Raw genomic sequence first — 25,887 nt, 5'->3', positions numbered from 1 at the left:
CGTCCCATCCTTCACCAGGATGCTCTCAGGGCTCCCCGCTGCTTCCTGGAGCGCAGGCCTGAACCATCCCCATCCACCATTACCTTGCTCCACTTGGCCAAGCTCATCCTCACCCTCAACAGCTTCTCTTTTAACTCCTCTCACTTTCCTCAGGTCAGGCGGGTGGGTGTGAGGACCCGCATGGGCCCCAGTTACGCCTGTTTCTTTGTGGGGATACCTGCAGCAGTCCTTGTTCCATTCCTATTCCGGACCCCTACCCATAATTCTCTCTCCAGGACATCCTCGGTGCTGCTTCCTTCTCTGGGCTAGAATTAGAAAAAAATTATCTATTTTGCTTCCAATTTTCAGCTCGCTCTGACCTTCACCTGGTCTGTCTCGCATGCCTCCCTTCCCTTCCTTGCTATCTCTGGCCGATATCCACTACAAACCCACTGACTCTCACAGTTACCTTGACCAAACATCCTCACACCCTGCTTCCTGTAAAGACTTGGAACAGTCTCCTGGCTGCTAAAACATAGATAGAGTGCCAACTTGACCAAACCGCAAGGGATGCTGGGTACATTGGTCAAGTAAACCCACACACCAAACAATGCAAACACAGCGCCCCCATGCTAATGACATTAACATAATCTAAATGGCGGAGGGAGTGAGGACTGCAGATGCTGAAGGTCAGAGTCAAGTGTGTGGCAGCATCCAAGGAGCAGGAGATTCGATGTTTTGGGCATAAAGTCTTCATCAGGAATGAGGCTTGTGGGCCAATGGACTGAGAGATAACTGGGGGGGGGACAGTTCAAGAGGGAGGTGCCGAGTTGGAAGGTTGAATATGGAATAAGGTGGGATGGAGGGGAAATGAAGGAACTGGTGAAATCGACATTGATTCCATGGGATTGGAGGGTCCCAAGGCTGAAGATGAGGCGTTCTTCATCCAGGCGTCGGGTGGTTAGGGTTTAGTGATGGAGGAGGCCCAGGACTTGCATGTCCTTGGGGGAGTGGGAGGGGGAGTTGAAATGTTCGGCCACAGGGCAGTGGGGTTGTTTAGTGCATTGTGTCCCAGAGATATTCTCTGAAACATTCCGCAAGTTGGCTTCCTGTCTCCCCAGTGTAAAGGAGACCACACGAGAGCAGCGGACACAGTAGATGACGTTTGTGGAAGTGCAGGTAAATCTCTGTTAGATGTGGAAGGATAATGTAAAAGGCAACTGTTATCCTGGGCAGACCCCCCAAACAACTTATCTACTAAACCAAAGAGGGGCCTAGACAGAACGGTCATGCTACACAAAGAACCAAACAAGAGCAAGCCATCCAAATGATTGACACTGTTTCAAAGTATTCAGGGAGTCTCCCTGATCGGCCAGAACTACAAATTGTTGTGGTTGTGTTCGCCGAGCTGGGAATTTGTGTTGCAGACGTTTCGTCCCCTGTCTAGGTGACATCCTCAGTGCTTGGGAGCCTCCTTTGAAGCGCTTCTGTGATGTTTCCTCCGGCATTCATCGTGTTATTTGTTATTTTTCACCTAACAAATTCCCAGCTCGGCGAACAGGACCACAAGAACAAGCACCCGAGCTACAGATCTTCGCACAAACTTTGAAGAACTACAAGTGGCAGAAAACCATCCACAAATAAAGAGAGAGAGAGAGAGAGAGAGAGAGAGAGAGAGAGATGAGAGAGAGGACTAGGTTGGGTTGGGATATCTGGTCAGCATAGACGGGTTGGACTGAAGGGTCTGTTTCCGTGCTGTACATCTCTGTGACTCTATGAGATGAGATAAAGAGAGAGAGAGAGAGAGAGAGATAGATAGAGATAAATGTGTGTGTATAAGAGAGAGAGAAAGAAAAACAGACAGAGAGGAAGAGAGAGAGAGAGAGAAGTTTGCAGTCCCACAGAGACAGAGAGGAAATTTACAAGAGAGTCAGGAAGTATTGTAAGCTTAATGGGTTGAATAGGATGAGTGACAGTATTGTTTAGGAGTAAAAGCAATTGTAACTTGCTTCCTAACAAAGTTGGGATTGTTTTGCATTGGTACCAGTTTGTGTCCGTCGTGATTTGACTGCTCCAAATTATGGGATGCCTGGGAAAACACATTCACAACGTTCTAGTCAGAGTTGTCTGACTTGTTTAATGAGGGACTAGTCAACATACTCTCATCCATTCTCCCAGTTACTCTGACCATTCTGATGTGATGCCAACTTTGACAAGGGGGGGCCTCTGCATTGTCACCAACTGAGGATTCCCCAGCATTGCGGGTGACAGGGCACTCTGACCCATCTCCCACACCTCTGCCTTCACCCCCCTCTCTTCCCTCTCACAACAGTGATGGGCTCCCCTTTGGCTTCCCCTACCATCCCACCAGCATCCACATCCAAAGGATCATTAGCTGCCATTTCCGCCACCTCCAGCGAGATGCCACCACCGGACACATACTCCCCTCCCTTGTGAGCCTTCCACAGGGGTCATTCCCTCTGAGTCATCCTCGCCCATTCCGAACATCTCCCCCCCCACCCCCCACAGCACCTTCCCCTGTAATACCTGCCCATTTACCTCCCCCCTCCTCAGTATCCAAGGGCCCAAACATACTTTCCATGTGAAGCAGCAATTCAGCTGCACTGCTCACAATCTTGACCAACAGCATTCGCTGCTCACAAAATGACCTCCTCTACACTGGGGAGATGAAACACTGACTGGGTGAATTCTTCTCAGAACATCGACATTCTGCGAGCCAAAAGGACCCTGAGCTTTCCAATTTTAGATTAGATTACTTACAGTGTGGAAAACAGGCCCTTCGGCCAAACGAGTCCACACCGACCCTCTGAAGAGCAACCCATCCAAACCCATTCCTCTACATTTACCCCTTCACCTAAAACTACGGGCAATTTAGCATGGCCAATTCATCTAACCTGTACATCTTTGGACTGTGTGAGGAAACCAGAGCAAACCCATGCAGACACAGGGAGAACGTACAAACTCCACACAGACTGAGGCAGGAATTGGACCCGGGTCTCTGGCGCTGTGAGGCAACAGTGCTGACCACTGTGCCACCGTGCCACCCACTTTCCTGCTATTTTAACACCCCACCCTGTTTGCTGGCCAACATCTCTGCCTCAGGCTTGCTGCAGTGCTCCAGTGAAGCTCAGCGCAAGCTGGAAGAACAGCACCTCGTTTTCCACTTGGGGAATCCTGCAGGCTCCTGGACTCGATATCGAGTTCAACAGTTTTGGGACCTGAGCATTTTCTCCCATGTCTTGACGCCAACCCCCACACACACCAGGCCTTGTTGTCACATTGTCTGCTATTACACATACCCCATTGTTAGCCACTAATCCAAGACCATAAGATATAGGAGCAGAAATGAGGCCATTCAGCCCACTGAGTCTGCTCCACCATTCAATCCTGGCTGAGAAGTTTCTCAAACCCATTCTCCCCATAACCCTTGATCCCCTTGATATCTATCTCAGTCTTAAATCTACTCAATGACCTGACCTCCCCATCCTTCTGTGGTAATGAATTCCACAGATTCACTACTCTCTGGTTGAAGACGTTTCTCCTTATCTCTGTTCTCAAAGGTCTCTCCTTTACTCTAAGGCTGTGTTCTGGGTCTTGGTCTCTCCTAACAATGGAAGCATCTTCCCAACATCCACTCTGTCCAAGCCATTCATTATTCTTATGCTTCAATTTGATCCCCCTCATCCTTCTGTCAAGTATGGAGCTAGACTCCTTAAACATTCCTCATATGTTAGAATCCTCATTAGCAATCCCCATTAACAGCTATTGACTGTCCCAGCCAGATCGTCATCCACTCCTTGGTCTGTCCAAATGATTCTCTCTCTCTCTCTCACTCAATCTCTCTCTGGGCTCTATTTCCATCTATTGTTTCCTCCTCCTCCCTCCCCACCTTCTGTACAAACACCAACCCTTTTCCAAGCTGCCGTCAGCGCTGAGGCTCAATCCCCGAGAACGTGAGCCCTGGCTTCTCCCCACAGGCCTGCCAAACTTCGCCAGAAAGCCGCAGTCCTTTTCGTTTCTCAAATCTGATTCGCCTCTCCCCTCCGGCCGGGGAGTGGTCGCCTACCTGGTGAGGAGCAGGTCAAGAACCTCCTGGGTGGTGGTGAAGACCCGGTACGTGGCGAGGAAGACTGAGACGTAGGACGAGTCACCGCAGTCCAAGGACTCGAGCAGGTGCTCCACTACCTTCGCCAGCGTTCCGAACTTGATGGAGCGGATTTTAACCGTCTCGCACGTGGTGCCCACCAACTCGTTTTCCATCTGCAAGGGCGACAGGGCGGATCATAAAATGACACCAGGCTGAGGGGGGGGGGGGCAGCGAGCGCTTGCAGGGGGTGCTGCTCCCCGTACCACTCAGGTTGGGGGAGGGGATTTACTGCCCCTTCCACGCCGTGACCAAGCAAGTCCCGCTCCTCATGCCCACGTGACCACAGCTAATTACTCTCTCTAGAGTCTGAGGCCCAGAGAGCCAGCTCTTTGGGAAATGGCACTGCTCACTGTGTGTCTCGGTGAAGGGGTTTGCAGGAGGTCACCACGGAAACAGAGAAAACAGGAGCTGCAGAAGGCCATTCAGCCCCTTGAACCCGCTCCATCATCCAATACGATCATAGCGGGTCATCCAACTCAGTCCCCTAATCCCACACTCTTTCCATTTACCCTTTGACCCCTTTAGCCCTAAGAGTGATAGACACTAATGAGTCTCTTTTCCCCACACAACTCCCTGCAAGGGCAGCACGGTGGCTCAGGGGTTAGCACTCCAGCCTCACTACGCCAGAGACCTCGGGCAGAGTGTCTGTGTGGAGTTTGCACATTCTCCCTGGGTTTCCATCCAAAGCTGTGCAAGTTAGGGGTGGATTGACCCAAGCTAAGTTGCCCTATAGCGTCCAGGGACATGCAGGCTGGGTGGGTTCGCCATGCAGGGTTATGGGGATGGGGTGGGCCAGAGTTGGATGCTCTTGAGAGGGTCGATGGGCCAAATGGCCTGCTTGGGATGCTATGAGAGAGACCTGTTTTATGGGGGAGTGTTGGAAGCTATGGTAGGACCCTCTGACCACACTTTTTGACTCTGATCTGCAGTCCTCCCTTTCCCCAGAACATGTGTGCAGAGTGGAGAAGCCAGTTTTCAGTCTCACCTCAATATGCCATGACGTGGAGGCGCCAGTGTTGGACTGGGGTGGACAAAGTTAAAAATCACACAACACCAGGTTATAGTCCAACAGGTTTATTTGGAAGCACTAGCTTTGGGGGCGCTGCTCCTCCGTCAGGTGGTTGTGGAGCAGGACCAGAAGACAGAATGTTTTTTAATATAAAACCTTAAGCTATCTGGAGAATGTGACTTAAAACAAGTTCTGGGATTTACATATTAATGAACTAAAATCTGCAATCCCATTCTAAAAGATTTAACAACAATCTAGGCTTGTTCAATGCAGAGGTTAGGTTACTTACAGTGTGGAAACAGGCCCTTCGGCCCAACAAGTCCACACCGACCCTGCAAAGAGCAACCCATCCAGACCCGTTGCCCTACATTTACCCCTTCACCTAACACTATGGAAAATTTAGCATGGCCAATCCACCTGATCTGCACATCTTTAGACTGTGGGAGGAAACCAGAGCACCCGGAGGAAACCCACGCCGACACAGGGAGAATGTGCAAACTCCACACAGACCGTTGCCCGAGGCAGGATTTGAACCCAGGTCTCTGGCACTGTGAGGCAGCAGTGCTAACCACTGAATCACTGTGCCACCCAGAGGAACCTCGATTATCCACCATTCGATTATCTGAATATTGGATTATCCAGAAAGATTGCAAAGCCCTAATGCTCGGCTAAACTATGTTGTCTGACATTCGATTATCCGGAATTTGATTAACCGAACAAAATACTCCCGCCCGTGTCCTTCACACAATCGAGGTTCCTCTGTATGTCATTTCAGTTTCATGACACTACGATCTTATGCTGTAAGTTCTGCTCCACAACCACCTGGTGAAGGAGCAGTCCTCAGAAAGCTAGTGCTTCCAAATAAACCTGGAGTTGTGTGATTTTCAACCTCCTCCCCAATACAACCTCACAAGGCTTAGATTTATATACAGCTGCCTGCATTGATTAAATTGCACTAAATCATCCATCTCCACGCGTTTTACTGCTTGACTCACATTGCTCTAATTAAGAAAAGGTCCTCACACTCCATTCGCTCCCCCCCCCCCACCCCCACCCCCACCCCCCCACCCCCAATGTCCTCCATGGGTCATTTTGCTATAATGGAACAATTCTGTTCCTGTTGTGGAAAATCGCATTGTCATTAATAAAAGATGGCTATACCCATTCAGGAGAACGCTTGCATTATCCAAACAGCGTGCTCGATTCGTCATCCGCATTACAGCGAATACACCAGATGAAATGTACGTGATAGCAGAACAACCCTGCTGTGAAACTTGAAAGGGTTCAGAAAAGATTTACAAGGATGCTGCCAGGTCGGAGGATTTGAGCGACAGGGAGAGGCTGAGTTTTCCCTGGAGTGTGGGAGGCTGAGGGGTGACCCGACAGAGGGTTTATAAAGTCATGAGGGGCATGGATAGGGCAAATAGACAAAGTCTTTTCCCTGGGGTGGGGAAGTCCAGACCGTGAGGGTGAGAGGGGAAAGATATAAAAGAAACCGAAGGGGCAACTTTCTCATGCAGAGGTATGGAATGAGCTGCCAGAGGAAGTGGGGGAGGCTGCTACAATTACTGCATTTAAAAGGCATCTGGATGGGTATATGAATAGGAAGGATTCGAAGGGATATGGGCCAGGTGCTGGCAGGTGGATTTAGATTGGGTTGGGATATTTGGTCAGTATGGACGGGTTGGACCGAAGGGTCTGTTTCCGTGCTGTACATCTCTATGACCCTATGACCTGTACTTGTCTCCTCCTTTTCTCCGTAACCAGCGCCAGTTCCAAAAACCCTCTGCGATATCTGTGCCCGCTCGGTCTCTATCCTGAGCCATGTATCCCAGGTTTCAGTCAATCCGACAGTGGCTGGTGTTTCCGCAGCAACCCTGGCCACAAGCATTGGAACCGTTCCCCTGCCCACCCCATGTGCTCTTTCGACCTAGATTCCCTCCAGCGTTCTGGTGGAAAATCCCTCCTCAAACCCCTGACAGTGCTTTTCATCAACTCCCTGGTGAACTGCCTTGGGAGGACGTTAAATGCACATAAAACTATCAGAGGCTGACGTCCACACAACAGAGAAATGGCCTCAGGCTGAGCCGCAAGTCTTTAATTACATTTTAAGGATCAAATCCCTTGACAGTTAAGAGAGCTCTTTCAGCGGATGCAGAACAGGGGGTGACCGAAAAGCGATGAGCTGCAATGAATCAAGTCTATATCCACTGGGTGGGAAATCAAAAGCCAGTCTGCACAGCATGGTTTTTCCAAACAAAAGGGGAAGCAAATTTAAAGTAGGGGGACAGGGTGGTTATCCAGAGCGGATACAAGGTGTTGTTGGCACAACAGGACAGAGTTTGATCGATGCTGAGTTTGCCTCACCAGTTGCTAATCCTGGCACAGACTTGACCTGATATCTGTGACCACCCCCCACCCCCCAACCCCCACCCCCACCCCAAGTCATTTCTTTTACTGATGTTTGCTGTTTGTCCATCCTCCATAAACAGCCCCAAACACAGCGGAGGGCCTTTTACCTTCAGCAGTGCTGAATGAGATGATAATTACCCAAATGATCCAGTCTTGCTTCCAGCGTCAGCCCTGCCATCCCAGGAATTAGTCTGGTAAACATTCACTGCACTCCCTCCACAGCCAGGAGCATCCTTCCTCAGATACTGAGACAAAACCTGCACACAGTATTCCACGTGTGGTCTCAGCAATTGCCAGCAAGACATCCCTGCTCCTGTAACCTGACTGCTCTTCACTGCCTACCGCACCTTACACTCAAGCCAGTGATAATTCCCTATCATTTGAATAAGACGTGGGGCATGTCGTGCTGAAAGATTTAAAAGACTTTTGTTACAGCTCCTGGCGACGAAGTATATTTGAATGTGCAGCACTCCAGTGTAGGAGTTGGGAGGTCGTGTTGCAGATGTTCAGGACATTGGTTAGGCCACTTTTGGAATACTGCGTTCAATTCTGTTCTCCCTGCTATAGGAAGGATGTGGTGAAACTTGAAAGGGTGCAGTAAAGATCGACGAGGATATTGCCAGGGTTGGAGCTATAGGGAGAGGCTGAATAGGCTGGAGCTGTATTCTCCACCTTTCTGAGTCCATTTGCAGCCTGACATGTAATGGGATTGGGGGTGGTATACTGATATAGATAGAGAACTGGGTGGCAGACAGGAAACAGTAGGAACAAATGCGTCTTTTTCTGAGTGATTAGATTAGATTCGATTCCCTACAGTATGTAAACAGGCCCTTCGGCCCAAGCAGTCCACACCGACCCTCCGAAGAGTAACCCACCCAGACCCATTTCCCGCTGAGTAATGCATCTAACTCTGTGGGGCAATTTAGCATGGCCAATTCACCTGACCTGCACATCTATGGACTGTGGGAGGAAACCGGAGCACCTGGAGGAAACCCACGCAGACATGGGGAGAATGTGCAAACTCCACACAGTCAGTCGCCTGAGGCTGGAATCAAACTTAGGTGCTGTGAGGCAGCAGTGCTAACCACTGAGCCGCCATGAGTGGCAGGCAGTGACTAACTGGGTACCACAGGGATCAGTGCTCGAGCCTGAGCTAATCATAATAATACATTAATAACTTAGCTGAGGCAGGGATCTAATTGAAACTTACAGAATACTGAAAGGCCTGGACAGAGTGGATATTGGGAAGATGTCTCCATTGGTAGGACAGACCAGGACCCAAGGGCACAGCCTTAGAGTGAAGGCAAGACCTTTTAGAACACAGATAAGGAGAAACATCTTTAGCCAGAGAGTGGGGAATGTATGAAATTCACTGCCAAAGAAGCCTGGAGAGGTCAGGTCATGAAGTATATTTAAGATGGAGATAGATAGGTTCTTGATTGTTTGGGGGATCAAAGGTTTATGGGAAGAAAGCCGGAGAATGGGGTTGAAAAGCCAATCAGCTGTGCTTGAGTGGCGGAGCAGACTCGATGGGCTGAATAGCCTTATTTCTGCTCCGATGTCTTATGGAACTGAATGGGCTACCTCCACGTTAGCTGACCACACAAAGGCTGGGTGAGCTGTGAGGTGGTTGGCAGAGATGCATCAGTGTGACTTAGGCCAAGCTATGTGTGAGTGGGGCGGACGCACAAGCAGGTGAAATAATAATGCGGATAAATGCGAGGTTATCCACTTTGGGAGCGAAAGGTAGATCGTTGTCTGATTGGTGACAGATCGAGAAACGGGGAGGTGCAACAAAACCTGGGTGCCTTTGTACACCCACACGCTGAGAGTAATGGCAGTGAAGAGCAGTCAGGTACAGGAGCACGGATGTCTTGCTGGCTATTGCTGAGACCACACGTGGAATACTGTGTACAGGTTTTGTCTCCGTATCTGAGGAAGGATGTTCCTGGCGGTGGAGGAAGGGCAGTGAAGGTTTACTGGACTAACTCCTGGGATGGCAGGGCTGAAGAAAGACTGGATCATTTAGGGTTACATTCAGTCGAATTTAGAGAAAAATGTAAGGGGGAGGCAGAGTCTCTTCGGAATCTCTAAACTTCAATCGGACTAAGCAGGGTAACTACAGGAAGGAAATTCCCAATGGGACTCTCCTACCCCAGGGGAACAGACCACGTCTATTTACCCTATCCATGCCCCTCATGATTTTATAAACCTCTATAAGATCACTCCTCAGCCTCCGCCGCTCCAGGGAAAACAGCCCCAGCCTGTTCAGCCTCTCCCAATAGCTCTCCAACCCCAGCAGCAACCTCGTCAATCTTTCCTTGCAGGTTTGACAACAGTTGACCAGCCAGAAGAGCAGTTCGGGATAGGAAGCCATTACTGCTCGATGGGTTGCTGCTGAGCCAGCCTGTTCTGGTTCTGGCTGGTAAACAGGAGCACAGGGGTAGTTCTACCAGCCAGGGGTGCCTGAGGTCAAATGGATAACCAGCGTGGGCTGGATATCCCAACACCGAGCACAAGAGACCCAGCTAAGAAGATTTGCTTACCCCAAGCCATTGCTGCCCCTTGTTCGCCGCCTGTTGAAGCTGCACTTGCCGCTGTGACACTGAATAAACGGCCCCGTCCACTGTCTCCTCGCTGAGGCTATGTGGGGACTGCAAAAAAAGGGAGCCAGGTTACTCACATAGCAACAATTTACATTCGCACACCGCCCTAAAGGCCATGAAATGCACCCCACCGACCCACCTGCTAACACATTCCCATAATGCAGCTAACCTGCACATCCCCAAACACCGTGGGCAATTGGGTAAGGCCTATTTAGAGTCATAGAGATGTACAGCATGGAAACAGACCCTTCGGTCCAACCCGTCCATGCTGACCAGATATCCCAACCCAATCTAGTCTCACCCGCCAACACCCAGCCCATATCCCTCCAATCCCTTCCTATTCATATACCCATCCAAATGCCTCTTAAATGTTGCAATTGCACCAGCCTTCACCACATCCTCTGGCAGCTCATTCCATACACGTACTACCCTCTGCGTGAAATAGTTGCCCCTCAGGTCTCTTTTATATCTTTCCCCTCTCACCCTAAACCTATACCCTCTAGTTCTGGACTCCCTGACCCCAGGGAAAGGCCTTTGTCTATTTATCCCATCCACGCCCCTCATAATTTTGTAAACCTCGATAAGGTCACCCCTCAGCCTCCGACACTCCAGGTAAAACAGCCCCAGCCTGTTCAACCTCTCCCTGTAGCTCAGATCCTCCAACCCTGGCAACATCTTTGTAAATCTTTTCTGAACCCTTTCAACTTTCACAACATCTTTCCAATAGCAAGGAGACCAGAAATGCACACAATATTCCAACAGTGGCCGCAACATGACCTCCCAACTCCTGTACTCAATACTCTGACCAATAAAGGAAAGCATACCAAACACCTTCTTCACTATCCTATCTACCTGCGACTCCACTTTCAAGGAGCTATGAACCTGCACTCCAAGGTCTCTTTGTTCAGAATCACTCCCTAGGACCTGACCATTAAGTGTATAAGTCCTGCTAAGATTTGCTTTCCCAAAATGCAGCACCTCACATTTATCTGAATTAAACTCCATCTGCCACTTCTCAGCCCATTGGCCCATCTGGTCAAGATCCTGTTGTAATCTGAGGTAACCCTCTTCGCTGTCCACTACACCTCCAATTTTGGTGTCATGTGCAAACTTACTAACTGTACTCTTATGCTCGATTCCAAATCATTTGTGTAAATTTGAAAGGGATTTGAAAGGGCTCAGAAAAGATTTACAAGGATCTTGCCAGGGTTTGAGGGTTTGAGCTACAGGGAGAGGCTGAACAGGCTGGGGATGTTTTACCTGGAGCGTCGGAGGCTGAGGGGTGAGTTTATAGAAAGGTGTGTAAAAACATGAGGGACATGGACAGGGTGATTAGACAAGGTCTTTTCCCTGGGATGGGGGAAGTCCAGAATGAGAGGGCATAGGTTTAGGGTGAGAGGGCAAAAATATAAAAGGGACCAAAAGGGCAACATTTTTACACAGAGGGTGGTGCGTGTAGGAGGTACAATTACAAGATTTAAAAGCCATCCGGATGGGTATATGAATAGGAAGGGTTCAGGGGGATATGGGCCAAGTGCTGGCAAATGGGAATGGATTAGGTTGGGTTATCTGGTCAGCTTGGGTGAGTTGAATCAAAGGGCGTGTTTCCGTGCTGTACTCCTCTATGACTCTAGGACTTGCAGGCTTCCACGGTCCATCTCCAGGCATCTTGGGGCTCCAGTAGAAAGTAATGCCTGAAGATGCTGGAGATCAGAGTCGAGAGCGTGGTGCTGGAAAATCACAGCCGGTCGGGCAGCATCCGAGGAGCAGGAGAATCGATGTTTTGGGCAAAAGCCCTTTCAACAGCCAATGGGGCTGAGAAATAAATGGGAGGGGAGGTGGGGCTGGGGGGGGGGGGGGGGGACAAGGTAGCTGGGAATGCGATAGCTAAGTGGAAGAGGGGGGGGGTGATGGTGATAGGTCGGAGAGGAGGGTGGAGAGGATAGGTGGGAAGGAAGATGGACAGGTCAGGAGGGCAGTGCCGAGTTAGAAGATTAGGACTGGGAAAAGGTGGGGGAAGGGGCAATAGGGAAGCTGGTGAAATCCACATTGAACCCGTGTAGTTAGAGGGTCCCAAGGTGGAAGGTGAGGCGTTAGTCCAGAGCTCTCTGAAAGTGGCTGGGTCAGTAGGAAGGCTGGTAAAGGAGGAGCAGGGCAGACTTGCCTTCATTGGCCAGGGAATGAGTTAGAATGTCATGTTGAGGGCACAGTGGCTCAGTGGTTAGCACTGCTGCCTCACAGCACCAGGGACCTGCGTTTGATTCCGGCCTCGGGCAACTGTCTGTGTGGAGTTTGCACATTTTCCCCGTGTCTGTGTGGGTTTCCTCCAGGTGCTCCGGTTTCCTCACACAATCCAAAGGTGTGCAGGTTAGGGTAGATTGGCCATAGTGTTCAGGGGTGTGTAGGGTTAGGTGCATTAGTCAGGGACAAATGTCATGTAAGAGGGTAGGGGTAACGGGTCTGGGTGGGTTACTGTTCGGAGGGTCGGTGTGGACTTGTTGGGCTGAATGGCCGTCTTTCACACTGTAGGGATTCTACTCTATGTGGCAGCTTTATAAGACTTTGGCCAGGTCACACTCGATTGCATTCGATTCTGGTCACCACATGACGGGAAGGAGATGGAGGCTTTGGAGAGAATGCAGAAGAGGTTTACCAGGATGCTGCCTGGATTAGAGGGTATGAGCTATGAGGAGAGGCTAAAGAAACTCAGGTAGTTTTTCTCTGGAGCAGTGGAGGCTGAGGGAAGACTTGATATAAAATTGTGAGATGCATTGGTCGGGAATCCTTTTCCCTCAATGTTTAATGCTAGGGGTCAAGCATTTAAGGTGAGAGGGAGAAAACTCAAACGAGATGTGAGGGGCAGGTCTTTTTTTGCAAAAAGAGTGGTCGGAATCTGGAACATACTGCCAGGGGTGGTGGTGAAGGCAGGGGCGTTTGGGGCACTTGTAGATAAGTACATGAATATGTAAAGAACAGGGGGATACGGACCAAGGTCAGGCAGAAGGGAACTGGTTTAATTTGGCGTCATGTTCCTACGCTGTTCTGTTCGATGTTTGATGTCAAACAACGAAATATTTTGACAAAGGGTTGGGATTTAAGGAATAGAGTGAGGCAGAGAGGCTGGAGGGGGAATTCCAAAGCTTGGATCCGAGGCAGACTCCAGTGTCCAAAGCGCCGGGAATGCGGAGGGTTGGCAAGGAGCAGGGGCTGGAGATCCCACCAAGAGCGAGGGGCGAGAGGGATCTGAAAACAATACTACGAGTTTTAAACTCAAGGAGAGACTTGGCCGAGTGCTGGAGTAGGTCAGCGAGTCCAGTGGAGGTCAGGGACTCGATGAAAGTTAAGGCACAGGCAACGACCAAGTATTTAAATGTGGGAGAGCAGCAAGGGGAGCGTTGGGACAGCCGAATGCAGAGATAACAATGGTTTGGATGGGGAGGTCCGATAGCAGGAGGTGGGAGAGGAGTCCAGTGATGTTAGAGAGGTGGAAATTAATGATATAATAATGAGACCCAGACATTTCTCCCAGGTGTACATTTCGCTCCCATACAGCAATGCACACGCACACATATATCTGTATACCAAAAGAATACACACTGAACCCCACCCATATGAATAGTTGGCCCCATTGGTGAACAGGCCCTCTGTGTTAAAGCCTATCACATGCAGGATTATGCAACAATAAAGCACAGGTACAGCAACGAGCGGCCACAGAGAGTCAATGGCCTCCAGGTATATCCCACCACGACACTGACGGAATCCCCCACTCCCCTCTTCCCAAGCCCCTCCACCCTCCAAGTCAAACCAGTCCGGAAAGTGCCCGCTGGAACCTCCCTCCTGTTGGAATGGTTCACTCCAGAACTGCTTTAAGGTACATCATCAGTCAGCACTTCATGAATAGCTGTGGTTCAGGAATCCTGCTCCAGCATGCCTCAGTGCCAGACTCAGCCGAACGCGCCCCACCATCTAATTCCAAATTAAGACAAATGAAGGTGTTTCACAGGGACTCACTATCAAACAAAGTTTAACCAGAGATGGTCAGTGTAACACCTTGCTTAATTTCTTAGAACCCTGACAGAGTGGAGAACCCTGACCTACTCCATTTGGCCTACCCAGTCCACACCAACCCTCTGAAGGCATCCCATCCAGACCCACCCCCTCACCCATTCCCTGAAACCCTGCATTTCCTGTGGCTAACCCAACTAGCCTGCACACCAGATGGATTGGCCATGCTAAATCGCCTATAACCTGCACATCTTTGGACTGTGGGAGGAAACTGGAGCGAACCCACGCAGACGCGGGGAGAACATGCAAATCCACATGGACAGTCATCCAAGGGTGGGATCGAACCCAGGTGCCTGGCACTGGGAGGCAGCAGTGCTAACCACTGAGCTACCGACCCTCCTGTCCTACGCACCTTTTCTCCCATAAACCTTCATTGCTCTAAACACATTGGTTTCTAACCTGAACTATTCCTCGTTATGGGGTGGCTCAGTGGTCAGCAGTACTGCCTCCCAGTGCCAAGGACCCGGGTTCGATTCCAGCCTCGAGCAACTGTCTATGTGGAGTTTGCACGTTCTCCCCGTGTCTGCGTGGCTTCCCTCCGGGTGCTCCGGCTTCCTCTCACAGTCCAAAAATGTGCAGGTTACATGAATTGGCCATGGTAAATTGTCCCATAGTGTTCAGTAGTGCATTAGTAAGGGGTAAATATAGGGTAGGGGAATGAATTACTCTTCAGAGGGGTCAGTGTGGACTTGTTGGGCCAAAGGGCCTGTTTCCACACTGTACGGATTCTATGACACATATTCAACCTCATCCACTGGACGTAAACATGCAGCTGAAAAAGTGACAAAGACAGGAAGAAAGATAGTTTCTACCACCCCCAGCCCAGTGTCACAGAGGATGATAATATCCAACTACTATGTTAGCTAAGAACAATCAGATGGGCCAATGGGCTGAGAAGTGGCAGATGAAGTTTAATTCAGATAAATGCGAGGTGCTACACTGTGGGAAAGAAAATCTTAGCAGGATTTATACATTTAATGGTAAGGTCCTAGGGAGTGTTGCTGAACAAAGAGACCTTGGAGTGCAGGTTCATAGCTCCTTGAAAGTGGAGTCGCAGGTAGATAGGGTAGTGAAGAAGGCGTTTGGTATGCTTTCCTTTATTGGTCAGAGTATTGAGTACAGGAGTTGGGAGGTCATGTTGCAGCTGTACAGGACAGTAGTTCGGCCACTGTTAGAATATTGCGTGCAATTCTGGTCTCCCTCCTATTGTAAGAATGTTGTGAAACTTGAAAGGGTTCAGAAAAGATTTACAAGGATGTTGCCAGGGTTGGAGGATTGGAGCTATAGGGAGAGGCTGAACAGGCTGGGGCTGTTTTCCCTGGAGCATCGGGGGCTGGGGGGTGACCTTATAGAGGTTTATAAAATCATGAGGGGCATGGATAGGATAAATAGGGAAAGTCTTTTCACTGGGGTGGGGGAGTCCAGAACTAGAGGGCATAGGCTCAGGGTGAGAGGGGAAAGATATAAAAGAGACCTAAGGGGCAACTTTTTCACACAGTCAGTGGCACGTGTATGGAATGAGCTGCCAGAGGAAGTGGTGGAGGCTGGTACAGTTACAACATTTAAAAGGCATCTGGATGGATGTCGGAATATGAAGGGTTTAAGAGGGATTTGGGCCAAGTGCTGGCAAGTGGGACTAGATTGGGTTGGGATATCTGGTCGGTAGGGACGAGTTGGACCGAAGGGTATGTTTCCGTGCTGTACATCTCAATGACTCTATAACTAATGCATTACAAATCAAGAATCAAAGAATTTATGGAGGACTTGAATCAAGCTACAGCAGTGTTCAGTGAAAACGCACATCCAGTCTTTCATCCAACTGTCCAGAAATACTGGAAATGGTTTCTGTGACTGAACAGCATGTGGTAGTCTGTGTAGGGCCAGACTGTCCTCCTTCTGCAACACACCTAAGCACCATCGTCCATGAGGCACTCCTTCCCACAAGAACGGAAAAACAAACCGGACACAATAGAATGAAGCCTGAACTCTCAGCTCTGTGGCTGAAGTTACCAGGCAGAATGCGAGCGCATTCAGATGGGCTTTGGCTATAAGGAGGTGAACAGACTGTGGTGGGGTTCCCAGCAAACCTGTTCCGCTATAATGTTCGCCTGTACCTCAACTGAAGGTGTAACATGCACAGGCAGACTGGCAGAAAAGAGACCCTTTCCTCATCTCTGAACAACTGTCTCCTCCATCCATTCTCAGACTAACAGAGATGACATGCCTGAATCAATGCATCTGTGTTCAATCACAGTGCACGCACACGTGTACCAATGTTACATAACGTTCACGAGTGAAGGATTACAAGGCCTTGCTTACTGTGTGTGTGCTTGGATGCAACGTGTAGCTGCATCAGGCTGAGCGGTGGTATGTGGTATGTATCCAGGATGTGTTGAGATGTTTACAGTGTGTATCTATGTTGGTGCTTCAGTTAGATGTGTACAGCCTGGTACAGACAGTCATCAAAGGCATGGCGAGCTCATTGAGGGTCTTCTCTTTGACCTATGTCAAATATAACCTCATCTCTCCCCTTGGACTATGGAAGTTTACGAATCTTATGCAACACTTTGTTGCTCATGTGCCCACTTACATTCTAGTTTTTTTTTTGGATGTATGTCTGAGTTACAGTGTGTTTATGCAAATACCTGAGTTGCATACAAACATCCAGAGGGTGTGGTTACATGGATGTGTACACTGTGGGTGTGTGCTGAGGTAACACTGTGGTGAATGCAGTACATGGTCACATGGTCGTATTGGGAGTCGACCACGGTGCACATGTCCACGTTACATTGCGGTTTTCACACTGTGTTTGCCAGGCCTTCTGGTGCAGCATTCACAGTGCGAATGTCCAGCTTAAACTAGATTGTTATGGAATACGCATCTGTTGTGGGAATGGGCGATCTCACTCTCCGTGCATTTCAATCCACCTTATTGTTCTTGGGATGAGTACACAATGAATTAAAACAGACTCCAGTTCTGCTGAACAGAGATGTTTTGTGAGGCTGGCCTAGCTGAAGAGATTGATTCATGCCAGAAGAATCTCAGACACGTTGGTATGGTCACTGTTTATGGCAGTAAAATGATTAAGAACCTTAAGTGTACCACATAACCATGGCAACAGGAAAACTGAGATGAACACGAGCGTATTGTTTCAGTTCTGTGCTGTCTGAAGTTGGCACTGTTTGTCCTTTGACTGTTTGTACTGTAGTTCAGTGTCAGTACATATGAAATGTAGAGACACTGCTGTCGTGTTTAAATAAATCGGTTTCACTGTAGTCATATTACAACTGTGAGGCACAGTAAATATAAGCTCACAGTGTCCACGGTGGTATCCCCATCACATGGCAGGGCTTTTCTTTTGTGTTTTTTTCTTAAAAGGTGCACAAATCTTTATTCCGTTTCCACCACCAGGAAGAAAGGAAACACCCGAGTGGCCAGTGACGAGCAGTGCCCTTCACATCAAAGGGCAACGCTGTGTGATCAGACAGTGAAGGGGAGGGCAGGGGTTAAATCAAAATAGAGTTGGAGGGGGAAATAATGCACTCCACTCCCTGCGACGCCCACCTCTCCCTGAACAACTCCAGGGTGTTGGTGGACACCGCGTGCTCCCTCTCCAGGGACACCCGGGCTCTGACATAAATGGCAGTGTTTATGCTGCGTACCTAGCTATATACATCCCATTAGGAACGGACGAATTAGTGGCAATGGAGGTCCAATTGACCTTACACTGCTCCTTGGACACTCAGTAAGGTCATGGCCAATCTGATTTAACCTCAATTCCTATACACCCTGACAACCATTGCTTAACTCTTACTCAGCAAGAATCTACCTACTTTGCCCTCATCAACATTCAAAGATTCTACCTATGCTGGCACTTGAGGAAGTGCCTGAGAGAAAAGTAAATTCTCCTTATCGCGGTCTTAAATCAGCGATCCTCTATTTTCAAACAGCGGCCACCCCCCCCCCCCCCCTCCATTCCGATTCTCACACCACAGCAAACAGCTTTTCCACATCAACCTTGTCAAAGGTCTGTCAGGATCTTATTCATGCCACACAAATTTCCTCTCGCTCTAAATTCCGACAGATATAAGCCGACCTTGTCTTACGCAGGCAACCGCCCCATTCCAGGTATTAATCAAGTCAGCTTTGTCGGAGCTGTATCGAGTTATGCGAAAGTGAGGACTGCAGATGCTGAAGATCAGAGTCAAGATTAGAGTGGTGCTGGAAAAGCACAGCAGGTCAGACAGCATCCGAGCAGCAGGAAAATCGATTGCTGATGAAGGGCTCCTGCCCAAAACATCGATTTTCCCACTAATCAGATGCTGCCTGACCTGTGCTTTTCCAGCACCACTGAAATCTTGACTCTGCATCCAGTTATGCCCATCCCTCAACAAGGTGACCAGATCTGATCTCACCAGAACTTTAGATAACTGAAGCATGACCTCTGTACTTTTCCATTCAACTCCACTTTCAATAAGTGATAACATCCAATATGCTTTCCTAATTATTTGTCACACTTTTTATGATAACGTTTTGCGAATATCCCAATGGGAGACTCAACACCTTTGCATCACAGAGCTCTGCAACCTCTCAACATTTAGATCATTGCTTCCTCTGCCAAAAAGGACAATTTTGCATTTTCCAACATTATACCCCATTTGCCCAATATTTGACCAGTCTCCTACTCTCCCTCATGTATAACTCCTTCACATCTGACTTTCCTCCCTGGTGCTCTGCCATCGGCAAATTTAGCCACAGTGCCATCATTTACCAAATCATTTGCCAAAGCTGTAAAGGGTCGAGACCCCAGCACTGAGCCCTGCAGCACACCACTTGTTCTGTTTTGCCAACCCGAAAATTACCCGGTTGTGCCTATTTTGGATCTCATTAGCTAACCAACCTCCTACCCATGTTACCCCCTGCAGCACAGCTTTCACTTTTACTTCGATGTGGTACCTTAACAAATGCCTTATGAAAATCAAACTACATCGCAGCATTCACAGTGTGTGCAGCTAGTTATACTGCAGCACACGTGATATGTAGCCAAGTTATTGCAGCGTTCATGGTGTGGACCTGATCATAGGTTAGCACACCTGTCTCGATCACAGATTTCATGACATGGCGAACCTGGTTATTGCGTCAAAACTGCAAGAACTGCAGACGCTGTAAATCAGAATCAATCTGGGCGGCATGGTGGCTCAGTGGTTAGCACCGCTGCCTCACAATGCCAGGGCTCGATTCCAGTCTCGGGCGACTGATTGTGTGGGGTTTGCACATTCTCCCTGCGTCTGCACGGGTTTCCTCCGGGTGCTCGGATTCACTCCCACAGTCCAAAGACATGCAGGTTAGGTAAATTGGCTATGCTAAATTGTCCTAAAGTGTTCAGGGATGTGTAAGTTAGGTGCAACAGTCAGGGGTAAATGCAGAACAATAGTGTAGGGGAATGGGTCTGAGTGGGTTACTCCTCGGAGGGTCGTTGCGGACTTGTTGGACCAAATGGCCTGTTTCCACACTGTAGGGATGGTATGATTCTATGAAAACAGAAATTCAGTTCTGAGCAAGGTTTCCATTAACTCTGATTTCCCTCCACAGATGCTGCCAGACCCTCTGAGATTTGTCAGCAATTCTTGGTTAGATTGTAGCATTCATGCTGTGTGTGCATGTCTGCGTCTGTGTGTGTGTGTGTGTCTGTGTGTGTACCCTCTGGATTATGTCTTTCTTGAAGAAGCCAACACGTGCTGCTTTCAATAATTGATATTACTCCCAGAGAGAATCACTGCACCTGGTCAGGTGAGAGAGATCTCAATGGTTTTCTTTTTACAGATTTCTCTGATGACTGTAGGTTTAAGTCAATTGCACGTTACATACCTGGGCGAGATTGCAATACCACTGCGTCTTCATCTCAGGCAGCTGCAGCCCGTCCGAGTTACTCGCTCGGTCACTCACTCACACTCACAGGAGGTCACCCTGTGATTCAGAACTGGCTCTCACTCACGCTGTGCCCCAACAGCTCTCTGTTCCGGTTGTGCTCACACAGACCTCGCTATCGATATTCCCAGTCCAGCTGCCAACATCATTTCCGTCCCCGACACACACTCACAGGGACATACAAACACACGATTCAGTCAAACTGTATGAATGACGATCCAAACACAGCAGGCAGTGAACTATGCATTCAGATCTCTCACACCACTCAGGAATAGAATCCCACTCCTCTCCCTTTCTAGTAATTGCTCTTTCTTTCTCTCTTTCTCACTCTTTTTTTCTCAATTTGGTCTCTCTTTCTTTCTCCTTGCACCCTTATGACAATCTCTCTGTTCTCCCTTTTGACTTGACTCCCTCCCTCCCTCTCTCTCTTTACACCTTTATAACAATCACTCCATTCTCCCTTTGATTTGACTCTCTCTCTTTCCCTTTACACCTTTATGACAATCTTTTTTCTCCCTTTTGACTTGACTCTCTCTCTCTCTTTCCCTTTACACCTTTACGACAATCTCTCTATTCGCCCTTTTGACTTGACTCGCTCTCTCCCTTTACACCTTTATAACAATCACTCCATTCAGTTCCCTTTGATTTGACACACACTCTCTCTCTCGCTCTCTCTTTCTCTTTAGACCTTCATAAGAATTTCTGCATTCTCCCTCTTGACTCTCTGTCCTAGACCCTTGTCTGTCCGGTACAGGGCTGTGTTTTGAAACAGGAGCCGGAGGTATGGCTTGTCTAGTGAGCAACCATTACTTCCGGACTCACTGACCCACCTTTTTAACCCCTTCCTTTCCGATCTGCTCAGATGCTGAAGTGCAGGCATGTTTTAGACTTGGTTCTCACCCATTCTCATTCCACTGCCTGTGGTAGCTAGGGAGTTAAGGTCCCACACACCCAAAGGCAGACTGGAGCCGACAGGAAAGAAAAAGGAGGTGATTGGACAACAAGATAAGAGTTTCAAACTGCAGGAGGAACTGGGGAGTGAGCCAAAGCATTGAGGTGAATGCCAGACTGGAGAACAGTGTCCACAGCTCATGAATTCCACTGACGGTAGGCTGACGTCACGGTAGCTCAGTGGTTAGCTCTGCTGCCTCACAGCGCCAGGGACCAGGGTTCGATTCCAGCCTCGGCTGACTGTCTGCGTGGAGTTTGCACCTTCTCCCCGTGTCTGCGTGGGATTCCTCCAGGTGCTCCGGTTTCCTCCCACAGTCCAAAGATGTATGCTGTACATCTCTACGACTCTATGTGCAGGTTAGGTGAACTGGCCGTGGTAAATTGCCCCACGGTGTCCAGGGATGTGCAGGTTGGGTGGGTTAGCCACACGGAATGCAGGATTACAGGGAAAAGATGGGTCTGGGATGCTTTTCGGAGGGTCAGGATGGACTCGATGGGGCTGAATGGCCTGCTTTCCACACTGCTGGGATTCTAGGGTTCCATTCTAAGTTTCTTGCTGAGAGCCTAATAAATGCACTCCCCTTGTCTGGTCAGGGGGAGCTGTATGCTCAAGAAGGTCAAGTAGCCACCACAATCTCACTCCTTTCACCATCAATGCTGGGGAGCAGCAGTGTGGACTATCTCTGAAGCCCTGATTCGCCAAGACAGCACTTTCCAAAGTGATAGTCCACTATCATGGGGAAGGGCAGCAGATACATGGGAACCCCATCCCCTTTTCTTGCCTTAAAACACCCTTAACTTTGCTTATCTCCTCTCACGGCTTGAAGTCAATGTTATCGATAACACTCCTGCGAAACTATTTGGGAAGTTCCTCTGCTGTCCCCAGTCTTGAGGCCTACTGTCTGAGCTCCAGCGAGAGGTCTGGGGCAGGGGAAGGGTGGGGTAATTATGAAAGGATATGCTGGTGAAAGTGTCCCAGCTGATGAATGAGAGCTGCCTTGCTCTCAGTACAGTCAAGGTACAAAGAGAAAAGGTAAATGATATGGGAGACCATTTGGGGCGTGAGAGGTGTAGGACAGAGCCGAGAACACCATAGGCTCAGAGAAGGTTCACTCGCTTCACTCTGGAGTTGAAAACCTTGTTTTAGGAGGAGAGATTGGGCCGATACGCACTAGGGCTTCGAAGGAGGACAGGAGATCTAATTGCGATGCGCATGATAAAAGGGACTGACAACGTAGAGGATGTGGGGCAAATTAAAACAAGAGGTCATTTAGTATAAGGGTTGGCAGATTGAAAACAGAGATAAGGAGGAATTACAGGTTGCTGTTCTATAACACAATGGTTGTGCTCTTGTGCAACCCCGTATTATTGGAAAATCGCGGTTTGGAACAGCGTTCAAAGTGCTGACGATATAATCGCGTTAAAGCCAATACCCCTTTTAAAAGTTGGCGCTTTAGAAACAGAGTCTCCATTTCGGTAACTGTCGTACAGCGAATTTGCACGTACTAGCAGGACAACCTGCATTCCTCTCAAAAGGTCATTAATCTGTGGAATCCCCAGAGTCTGATAGACGTTAAAACACTTAATAACTGTAAGGAGGGGATACACGGGTTTTTAATTACTAATAGATTGAAGGGGTATAGAGCACATGTAAGAAAGTGGCATTGATTAGATCAGCCATGATCACATTAAGTAGCAGAACAGACTTGACAGGCTGAATGGCCTACTCCTACTCTCAAGGATAGAAAAGCCTTCAGAGGCTGAACGGCTTATTCCTTCTCTTAAGGACAGGAAAGCATTGAGGGCTGAATGGCCCACTCCTGCTCTATTGATAGGAACAAACTTGGTTCGAGACAAAATAACACTGTAAACGCTGGAATCCAAAGTAGACAGGCAGGAGGCTGGAAGAACACAGCAAGTCAATACACCCGAAACGCTGACTTCTGCACCTCCCTGGTGCTGCCTGGCTTGCTGTGTTTTTCCAGTCTTCTGGCTGTTGACTCATGGATAGGAAAGCCTGGGCTAAAAAGCATTTTGTCGTTCTATGTCCGTGCCCATTGTGTGAGTGCCATTGGGGAGAGGAAACATCAAGTCCTATAGACACAGCCTCCCCAGTGCGGACAGCAGTGATGAGAAGCAGCAAGATTGTTGCTTTGGGCCACTGTCTTCTGGGCCACTGGTGTGAATGTGGCTGACCACGTTTCACTACCCCTCCTGCGAACAATGATCGAATGATCCCTGCCGGCACTTCAGTACTTGAATGTTGCTGAAAGGACCGGAGGGATGCAAGCAAGTCGAATTGCAAACGGTTGCGACGTTTGCAAAAGGGGATTGTGGAGTCGGTGCTCATGGGTGCGATCTTTGGCTAAAATTTGGCATTCTTGAGTTAGTACTGATGAGTCCGAGTCAAACAACCTCAGCAAGACATTCACGTTCTTCAGCCACATTCAAGTTTCATGGCAAGGCCATGATCAGCTTTGACTGAGTCAATGGCTCATCAGTTGTACAGCCCTACAGGCTCTGGCAGGTTGCGAGTTGTCCATTGCAGGTGCCAGTTGTGGAGACTTGGCTCAAGCAGCTGCCCCCTGTTTCTGGCCTCTTTGTGTCGGCCTTTGTTGATCAGAAGGTCAGCGGAGCATTTTCAACAATGCGCCAACATGTGGTCAGGATTGTACATTTGCCTCCCATGCAAGTCCCAGGTAGATAGGATCGTGAAGAAGGCATTTGGTATGCTTTCCTTTATTGGTCAGGGTGTTGAGTATAGGGGCTGGGAGATCACGTTGCAGCTGTACAGGACATTGGTTAGGCCACTGTTGGAATACTGCATACAATTCTGGTCTCCTCCCTGTCGGAAAGATGTTGTGAAACTCGAAAGGGTTCAGAAAAGATTTACAAGCATGTTGCCAAGGTTGGAGGATTTGAGCTAAAGGGAGAGGCTGAACAGGCTGGGGCTGTTTTCCCTGGAGCGTCGGAGGTTGAGGGGTGACCTTATAGAGGTTTATAAAATCATGAGGAGCATGGATAGGATAAATAGACAAGGGCTCTTCCCTGGAGTGGGAGAATGCAGAACTAGAGGGCATAGGTTTAAGGTGAGAGGAGAAAGATATTAAAGAGAGCTAAGGGTAAACATTTTCACACAGAGGGTGGTACGTGTATGGAATGAGCTGCCAGAGGAAGTGGGGGAGGCTGGTACAATTACAGCATTTAAAAGGCATCTGGATGGGTATATAAATAAGAAGCGTTCAGAGGGGTATGGGCCAAGTGCTGGCAAATGGGACTAGATTAGGTTAGGATATCTGGTTGGCATGGACAAGTTGGGCCGAAGGGTCTGTTTCCATGCTGTACACCTCTTTGGCTCTACTGATGTTAGCAGACCTTCCTGGAGGCTGTGAGATTGACACTGAGACATTTCCAAGTTCCCAGTATGTGAGCAAGCTCCCTCACTCTGACAGGAGCACCTATTTGAACGCTCTTGACTCAAATCTTCCGACGACACCACCCATCCACGTCAGCCAAAGTCAGGTTATTACAACCCCCACGCCTGACGCATCAGCAGCTGGGAGAGCAATGCTGTTTGTTCTTTTGCGTTCACACCTGGGTAAGCACAATCCAGGAGGATAGATACACATGGAGATATTCCTTCACCCACAGAGTGGAGGGTCTGTGGACTTCTCCACCACTGGAAGCGGTTGAGGCCAGGATGATTTCATGAAGGAGCTCTGGATGGTTCTTCGGGCTAAAGGGACCAAAAGGTACGGGGAGAGAGCAGGAACGGAGTTGGATGATCAGCCATGGTCATATTGGAACAGGCTCAAAGGGCCAAATGGCCTCCGCCCCATTACTATTTTCCCTGCTTCTACCAGTCAAAGGCTGCATTGATGCTGTTCTTCTTGACATAAGGTCTATTTAGTCAACTGTCCTTTAGCAGCCTGGAGAGCCGTTAACCCATTGACTCGGAAGTTAGTGTCAGGCTTGTTATTATGATTCTCATAATCGCCAGTATGTAATTTAGCAAGGCTCAGCTGACACATTACGGTCAGTGGTACAGCCCTTCAGTAATGGCTTTTGTCAGGGACTGAGCTCCCAAGAAGCCAAGGCGCGGAAGTAGGCCACTCAGCCCATCGAATTTGTTCCACCTTTCTGTGAGACCATGGCTGATCTGACAATCCTCAACTCCACCTTCCAGCTTCTTTCCCATTCCCTCACTAAGTAAAAATCTGCTTTGTGCCAGCCTTGAATATCCTTCACAATCCAGGGTAAAAGATTCACTACTCTGTGAGGGAAGAAATTCCTTCCCACCCCTGTCTTCAATGGGCAACCCTTCAGTCAGAGATTACAACCCTCCCTCCTCCACAGGTCTTCGAATCTCCCACACCCTTTCCGGATCAACCCTGAGACAGCCTCTAAGGATCCCTTACATTTCAATAAGATACGCTCTCAAACTTAGGATGCGAAATGAGCACAGGCCTAACCTACTCAACCTCTCCTCATCAGACAGTCCCTCCATAGCTAGGATCAACCCAATGGACCCTCTCTGGACTGCCTCCAATGTCAGTATATCTTGACGGGAGTCAAAACTGTTCACAGTATCCAAGCTGTTGTTGAATTGGTAATTGTGGTCCCACAACCCCAAAAACTACAGTGAAATTCACGTGATCCAACACAGCGCAGTCTTCCAGAGGGAGAAATTGTAATACTTGGAAACAAGTGAAGTGGACAACTTGAATGGGACAACACTATGTTTCATTTATCAGTTTCCCATCAACTGG

At 48.9% G+C, this 25,887-nt stretch overlaps 1 protein-coding gene across 8 annotated transcripts in view; it reads right to left on the bottom strand.

Moving 5' to 3' along the window:
* The window catches only part of LOC140455399 (ral guanine nucleotide dissociation stimulator-like), a 232,698-nt gene that overhangs the window by 81,677 nt on the left and 125,134 nt on the right, over positions 1-25,887 (bottom strand). For 6 of the 8 annotated variants that reach the window (XM_072550211.1, XM_072550207.1, XM_072550214.1 and 3 more), the window contains 2 exons: positions 10,115-10,222; positions 4,067-4,260 (listed from right to left, as the gene is read on the bottom strand). In XM_072550211.1, coding sequence (XP_072406312.1) covers positions 4,067-4,260; positions 10,115-10,222 — 302 coding nt within the window. Of the gene's footprint in view, positions 1-4,066; positions 4,261-10,114; positions 10,223-20,107; positions 20,433-25,887 lie in introns of those variants that run through there. The other 2 variants (XM_072550210.1, XM_072550215.1) reach the window with 2 other exon arrangements.

The sequence above is a fragment of the Chiloscyllium punctatum genome, chromosome 30 (genome assembly GCF_047496795.1).
Source record: "Chiloscyllium punctatum isolate Juve2018m chromosome 30, sChiPun1.3, whole genome shotgun sequence".
Lineage (NCBI taxonomy): Eukaryota > Metazoa > Chordata > Chondrichthyes > Orectolobiformes > Hemiscylliidae > Chiloscyllium > Chiloscyllium punctatum.
Note: the sequence above shows the minus strand (reverse complement) of the source record. Positions and strands in the feature narration are given on the sequence as shown.